Source organism: Chenopodium album, chromosome 4, assembly GCF_948465745.1.
Source record: "Chenopodium album chromosome 4, dcCheAlbu1.1, whole genome shotgun sequence".
NCBI classification, from domain to species: domain Eukaryota; kingdom Viridiplantae; phylum Streptophyta; class Magnoliopsida; order Caryophyllales; family Amaranthaceae; genus Chenopodium; species Chenopodium album.
Genome location: NC_137837.1, coordinates 30233978 through 30241585, shown reverse-complemented (window position 1 = coordinate 30241585; position 7608 = coordinate 30233978). Strand labels below are relative to the sequence as shown.

Here is a 7608-nt window from a genome sequence, read left to right as displayed (position 1 = left end):
TAGCCCGATTCAAGAGGGGGATGAACTGCTTACTCCGGCGCCGCCGGTAGTTCAGTCAGCTGGTGGTGATATTTCCGGCGTTCCTGTGGATGTTGAAGCTACTTCAGTTGCTAAAGCTTCTGCCAAATCGAAGCAATTCAATGGAACAGTACCTAGGGTTTCGGGGGTTACTGTTACATTGGATGCTGGTGGATCTGAGCTTGGCGGTGCAACAGGACATGCTGTATGTCCTTCCTCAACCTCTATGGAGCATATTGCGCATGACATTAATGAAGATCGAGATGCTCCTCTTTCTGCCTTGGAGCTGAGCTCGCGCGATTCTTCTGAAAACCGTGTTGCTTCCTCTGTTCTGGAGCAGAAGGGGACTCGTGCTTCATCTTTTGCTTGGAAATTGGCTGCTAAAGGAGCTACACTATCCTTTGTTGCTCCGAAAGTGCAAGATGGGAAGCTAATTGCTGAGCTACAAGCAGCCGAGCTTGAGGAAGGTAATCGAAAATGGGCTAATGCTCTTGTTTTTTATGTGGTTGGCTTTTATCCTACTATTGCTGCTGTTCTTCGTTTCTTTGCTCAACAATAAAATGATATGCAAAAACCAGATGTGTATTGGCATGATGATGGGTACTTTATTATCAATATGTGTTCTAGTGATGATAGAGATACTGTTCTTTGTTCTGGTCCTCATATGTTCTTTGGAAAGCCTGCAATAGTGAAGCCTTGGTGCCCTGATTTTGATTTTCATGCTGAAATACTTAGAACTATTCCTCTTTGGGTTAAATTCCCTAATCTTCCACTTAATTGTTGGGGATCTCATACTCTTAGCCGCCTTGGTAGTTTGCTTGGAGTGCCAATTTGTGCTGATGAGTGTACTACTAGACAGCTTAGAGTGTCTTTTGCTAGGGTTCTAATTGAGATTGATGTTACAAAGCCTTTCCCATCCTCTGTGTGGGTTGAGAGTCCTTTGAAGGAATTATTGGAGATTAGGGTGGTGTATGAGTGGGCTCCTTCTTTTTGCTCTAAGTGTAACAAGATTGGTCATGATTGCTCTGTTAAGCCTCCTTTGCCTAAGCAGGCTTCTAAGCAACCGGCTCCTATTCCTCCTAAGCAAAAGCAAGTTTGGGCTCCTAAGCCTACCATGATCCTGCTCCTTCTGCTGCTGTTGATGTTGGGGTTTCTGTTCATGGTCAATCTATTATTACTCCACAGGTTCATACATCTAAGAATTCAGATGAGGGTAGGAGAATAGTAGGGAGGAAAACAAAAAGCCAGCAAACTAGAGTTCATCAGCCTGCTTCTACCTCTAATGCTTTTGTTGCTTTGTTTGCAAATGAAATGGATGGTGCAGGTGGGTTCACTATTAATCCAAGCGGGGGTGAGGTTAATCCCCCTTTGGTGTCATGATTTACTCTGTTTGGAATGTCAGGGGCCTGAATGACCCTGGCAAAGTTGCCTCTGTAAGGAGGTTGCTTCACTCTCATTCAGTTGATGTTGTTGGTTTGCTTGAAACAAAAATCAAGTTGAAAAATGTTCTCACTTATCAGAAGAAGTTTGGCTCTTCTTGGCTCTGGTTGTGTAATTATGATCATTCTCCCAAAGGGAGGATTTGGCTTGGTTGGAATGTGGATAGAGTAACTGTTAATGTTTTGAAGATTCATGAACAGTTCATTCATTGTACTGTTTCTTCTAAGGATCTCTCTACTCAGATTTTTCTCACTGTTGTCTATGGTCTTCACTCCATTGATGATAGGCTTTCTTTGTGGGAGGGGCTCAGAAGCATCTCTATCCAGCATTCCCCTTGGCTTTGTGTTGGTGATTATAACTCTGTTCTTCATGCTTCTGATAGGCTTCATGGTGTTGATGTTACTGATTATGAGACTAGAGACTTTCAGAATTTGGTTGATGATTTGGACCTCACTGAGCTCAAAAGCAAAGGGTCCTTCTACTCTTGGTCTAATAAGGCTCATACTGGCCCTAGAACACTCTCTAGACTTGATAGAGCCTTTGGTAATCAAGCTTGGTTAGCTTCTCATGGGCATGTGGAGACTGTTTATCTCCCTCCTTCTTTATCTGATCATAGTCCTGTTTTGCTGGATATTTGCTCTAGCCCTGTGGGGAAAGGTAGACCTTTTCGGTTTCTAAACTGTATTGTGGATCACCCTGATTTTCTTGATACTGTTTCGCAGGCTTGGGGCTCTGGTAATTCTGTTTGGCAGAAGCTCAATTCTGTAAAGTCTAGTATCAAGTCTCTTACTAGCAAGCAGTTTGGCAACATTGAGGAAAAGATTGACCAGGCTAATGATGAGCTTTCTAGGATTCAAACCTTAATGGCTCAGAATCCTGATGATTTGGATTTATATGCTAAAGAATCTGATGCTATTAAGGTTGTTAAGCATTGGAATGATATTCAGGAAAGCATCTTCAAGCAAAAATCTAGGATTAATTGGGTTAAGCTTGGAGATGGCAATTCCCACTACTTCTTTTCTGTGATGAAGACTAGGCAAGCAAGGAATAGAATTGATTCTATTTTTGATTCTAATCAGGTGTTGCTTAAGGATCCATATGCTATCTCTCATGAAATTATCTCTTTCTATAAGTCTCTATTAGGGACTCAGGCTCCTTGGCTCCCTGCTGTTGACCTTATTACTATGCGGAGGGGTAAGCAGCTTAGCTCTGCTGCTCAGAGCTACCTCATTAGGCCTATCTCTCATGATGAAATTGATGCTGGCCTTAAGGGAATTGATAACACTAAAGCTCCTGGTATTGATGGCTTTAACTCCTATTTCTTTAAGAGAGCTTGGCATATTGTGAAAGATGATATTTATGCTAGTGTTATTGATTTCTTTAATAATGGGATTTTGCCTAGGCAATGGAATTGTACAACTATTACTTTGGTCCCTAAAGTCCTTTCTGCTTCTCATGTTAAGGATTTTAGACCTATAGCCTGTTGTACTGTGGTCTATAAGCTCATTTCTAAAGTCATAATTGCTAGGCTTGCCGCTGTCATTGGTGAGGTGATTGATGATGCTCAGGCAGGGTTCATTCCTGGCAAGCACATTGGTGACAATATTCTTCTTGCAACTGAATTGATCAAAGGCTATGATCACAAATTTATCTCTCCTAGGTGTATGGTTAAGGTGGATTTGAAGAAAGCCTATGATTCGGTTGAGTGGGGTTTCTTGATCACTGTCATGCAAGAGCTTGGTTTCCCTCAGAGATTTGTTGATTGGATCTGGAATTGTCTTACTTCTGTCTCTTATTCTATTCTTATTAATGGTTTTCCTGCCCCCCCCCCCCCTTTGAAGCTAAGAAAGGGCTAAGGCAAGGTGATCATATGTCTCCCTTTCTCTTTGCTATTGGTATGGAATACCTCTCAAGATGCCTTGATAAGCTTAGGTTGTCTCCTGACTTTAACTTTCACCCTAGATGTGAAAAGTTAAACCTAACTCACATGATGTTTGCTGATGATTTATTGATGTTTTCTCGAGCTGATAGTGTTTCTGTTAAGCTTCTCTTCCAAGCCTTCTCGAAATTCTCGAGTGCCTCTGGGCTCTCTGCTAATCTTGATAAAAGTGAAGTCTACTTTGTAGGTGTCTCTTTTGAGGTTCAGAATGAGTTGAGGGAGCTTCTTGGTGTTTCTCAAGGCTCCATTCCTTTTAGGTATCTTGGGGTCCCTCTCTCTTCAAAGAAGCTTACTATTGCTCAATGTAGGCCTTTGGTGGAGAGAGTCACTGCTAGGATTCAAGGGTTGATGGCTAAACACCTGTCCTATGCCTGGGAGGCTTCAATTGGTGAAGAGTGTTTTGTTTGGTATACAGACTTATTGGGCTCAAATTTTTATTCTTCCGAAGAAAATTCTGAAAGAGATTGAGGCTAGGTTCAGATGCTTTCTTTGGACTGGATCCTCTGCTCCTGCTAAGAAGTCTTTGGTTGCTTGGAATAATGTTTGTCTTCCTAAAGTTTGTGGTGGCTGTAATCTGCTTTCTCTTCCTGAGTGGAATAAAGCAGCTGTCACTAAGTTACTTTGGGATATTGCTCACAAGGCTGATAATCTTTGGGTTAAGTGGGTTCATATCTACTATTTCAAGCACAAATATTGTTGGACCACTCCTACCCCTGCTAGATGCTCCTGGTTCTTGAAAAAGATTTTGAGTTGTAGAGATGTTGTGAATGATCAAGGGGGATGGGATGGTTTTGTTCAGGGCAACAAGATGAAAATCAAGAAGCTTTATGCTGCTATTAGGCCTCAAGTGCCTAAAGTTCCTTGGAAGAGAGTTACTTGCCATAACTTAGCAACTCCCAAGAGTGTTTTCATATTGTGTCTAGCTTTATGGAATAGGCTTGTCACTAAGGATAAGTTGCTTCAATGGCACATCTCTTGTGATCCTAAGTGTTTCCTTTGTCTGAATGGCAATGGAAGTGTTCAGCATCTTTTCTTTGATTGTGATTTCTCTAGGAAGGTTTGGAGTAAGGTTTTGGGGATCTTACGTGTTTCTAAGCCTGTTCAGCAGTTTAGTGATGAGATTGATTGGATGAAGAAAATCTGCAGAAGTTCCAGATTGAAGAATAAAGTGATCCAGGTGGCATTTACTGAAACGGTTTATGGTATTTGGATTCAAAGGAATGCAGTTCTCTTTACTAGTTGTTGCAAATCAGTTGATGCCCTTGTTCGGGATATTGTCTTTCACTCAGTTTGTAGAATCCCGGCGGGAAGCAAATATTTGATTGTTTAGGGCTTGTCTCGGGCTCTTTGTGTTTATGTTCTGGTTTCATTGGGTTGGGTTCTGATACTGGGTTTCCCGTCGTTTCTTTTTGTATCGGTTTCCTTCTCTGCAGGCTGGTTCTAGTTGCTGTCTGCTGGAAGCTCTGCTGGTTTTGTGTTGCTGTGCTTTGCTGTGCTACTGTGTTGCTGCAACCTGCTTTCTGTGCTGCTGCAATGCTGTCTGCTGTTGGTGTTGCTGTGTTGCTGTTGATGTGCCTGCTGCTTGCTATTGCTGCTGGTCTGCAGTGCCAGCTGCTGTTCTGGTTTTTTTACTCATGTTGCGCTGCTGTTCTGCTGTCTTTGCTGCTGTGTGCTGCTGTAGGCTATGATTGTTGCTGCTACTTGCTGTGCTTTGTTGCCTGCTGGCTGCTTTGCTGCTGGTAGATTGTGTTCTGTTGTGCTGTGCTGAGCTGCTGGGTTGCTGCAGTGTGTTGCTGATGCTGTTTGCTGTTGCTGCTTTGCTTTTTGCTGCTGCTGATTTGCTTCTGCTGCTGCTGCACTGTTCTGCCTTGCTGCTCGTTGCTGCTGGTGCTGCGTTCTGCTTTTGGTGTTGCTGTGCCCTGTTTTCTTGCAGCTGCAGTGCTGTTTTTGTTTTTGCATGACTGTTTTGAAGTTGTCTTTGTTGCTGTAGTTTGTTATTATTGTTGCTTTGGTGCTCGTTTTGTTGTCTATCTTTGTTTTTTTTGGTTTCTTTAGTCGGTTTGCAGGTATGTCTGCTTCTGGCTGTTGGTTTTGGTGTTCTTCGGGTGTTGGGCTTTGTTGTTTTCTGGTTTTTTTTGTTGTCTGGTCCTGGTTTCCGGAACTCTTCCTAGAAGGTGGCCGGAAATCTGAGTCCAGTTGTTCTAGGCCCTTCCTAGAACCCTTCCTAGAAGGTGGCTAGGTGTGGGTCTAGAACTGGTCGTGGGGTGACCTGTTGTTTTCGGTCTTTTGGTGTTCTGGTGGTAGTTATAACTTAGCTTCTGTAAGTTGTAACTTTCTCTTTTTGGTAATAAAATCTTATTTTCCAAAAAAAAAAAAAAAAAAAAAAAAAAAAAAAGGTCGTACCTCATCAAGATGTATGGTGTTTGAACAATGAGTCGCTATCTCAAGCATGAATCTCATCACGTATAATCCACAATCAACTCCATTATCTTGTTGTGGGCACTAGCATAGGAACAAATCAAATTAATCAAACGTCACATAAAACCCACAATTGTTTTAGCACTGTTTATTAAGATAATCACAATATGATGTGGCATTACCATAGGTGATTTCCATGTAGGACCCCGTGGAGCACGACCATGTATCTTCTTCATAATACTATAGGAAAGTAAAATCAAATTTGATTAGTTTAATTACTAAATGAGTTAGGTTAAGATACTCAACACTAGGTAGCTATATTTACTTTTGTAGTAAAGACATCACGAGGTACTTCTTTGTTGATCGAGCTGAATCAAGGTGAAAGATTGTGTTATTAGCAGGACAAATCACCATGAGGAACCAATGATACCTACATAAATTCACAATACACAAACACATCAATAATTAGGGTACAACAAATAATTCAAATGTAGAAAGAATTGAATTACACATGGTTAAACGTACTCCTCATAACATGGGGCGAATATGAACTTGTCTCCCGCACGCATTGATTCCCGAATATTATGGTTAACATAATACATCACCTCGGGGGAGTTGTGTAAGATTCTAGTCTCAGATGTCTGTTCGAGGCATAACCACCCAACTTTACTAGGGGAATCAGTGTCACTTAAGTGCTCCCGTAGTGCTCTACGTGCATGTGCAATGAAAAATTAATTGACACATATATGAAGGATAAACAACACTAATATATACAACAAATTAATTTAGGTGGCATGAGCCCGTACCACATGAATATTTGAATGAGAGAAATGTTAAGCATTGAACCGCTTAAAAATTCCTTCACATCTTGTTTGTTTAACCATGCACTTGCATCCTCATCATAATGGAACATTGCCTTAGGAAGTGCAATTTCAATGGGATCGTCACTAGGCAAATGACTAAAACGATTGTGTAGAAAAGTTAAATCCTTTGTAAGCGATTGAAGGACATTGTCTCCAACAAGTGGAGTAGGTTGCATGGCTGAACCTTTCGAAGAATTCTTCTTCGACATTTGTTCACTCTTCGACCCTTGTTCACTCATCTTCTTTATAGGTTGATCAACGCTTTTAGGCTTCACCACCTTCCTTCTCTTTGATGGTTGACTTTTTTTCGAAATCTGATCAAAACAAAGATAATTAGAGTTCAAAAATTTTTGGCCGAGCTTTAAGCTAATAAGTACGCATCAAGATTTGTTATTTTGCACAACATCAAAATAAATATTACCTCATTGATCAACCTCACCCAAGCACGTGGCCATTGCACATAGCTACCCTTTTCTTCCCAAAGAAAAGTAATCCCATCATCCACTATAGGCACCGGTAGTGGGATGTTTTCAAACCCTGCAATGTTAGAATTGATCCCGACCGAGTAATGTTGTGGCCTAAGCGATTGGAAATGGACCGTATCACCAGTCGTTGCTTGTGCACTTCCATACGCCACCAACTGCAACTTTCCTCCATTTGATAGCCCCGGGGCTAGAAGTGTACACTCGGTCTCTACCTACACCAGTAACGAAATTTACTTGTAAAAACTGAAATTATCAAAAAGGGTCTTTTCCTACACAATTGATCATGTAACGAAATTCACTATGTTAAAACCAAACACGCTCCCTCGAATTCCAAATTCACCTCTAAATCTGGAAATTCATGGGGTGTTGGATTATCAACCTCCCTCGAGTCCGCATGTGTGGGAGTAACAACCTGCAATAATTAATCAATAATGCCACATTAGAT

At 41.4% G+C, this 7608-nt stretch overlaps 1 protein-coding gene across 1 annotated transcript; it reads left to right on the top strand.

Annotated features, from left to right (window-relative positions):
• The first annotated feature begins 583 nt into the window (after positions 1–583).
• LOC145627830 (uncharacterized) lies at positions 584–5358 on the top strand. Its single transcript, XM_081680176.1, has 8 exons — positions 584–1111; positions 1204–1374; positions 1659–1856; positions 1956–2288; positions 2406–2652; positions 2899–3031; positions 4831–5019; positions 5184–5358. The coding sequence occupies exons 1-8, from the start codon at positions 584–586 to the stop codon at positions 5356–5358; spliced, it is 1974 nt and encodes a 657-aa protein (XP_081536302.1).
• The last annotated feature ends 2250 nt before the right edge of the window (positions 5359–7608 follow it).

What these genes read in the sequence shown, in the direction of transcription:
- LOC145627830 (XM_081680176.1), top strand. Translation starts at nt 584, where the DNA reads ATGCAAAAACCAGATGTGTATTGGCATGATGATGGGTACTTTATTATC. An exon ending in TTGAGGAAAAGATTGACCAG is followed by an intron (nt 2,289 to 2,405) that starts GCTAATGATGAG and finishes AATGATATTCAG; the next exon opens with GAAAGCATCTTCAAGCAAAA. An exon ending in ATTGATGATGCTCAGGCAGG is followed by an intron (nt 3,032 to 4,830) that starts GTTCATTCCTGG and finishes CCTTCTCTGCAG; the next exon opens with GCTGGTTCTAGTTGCTGTCT.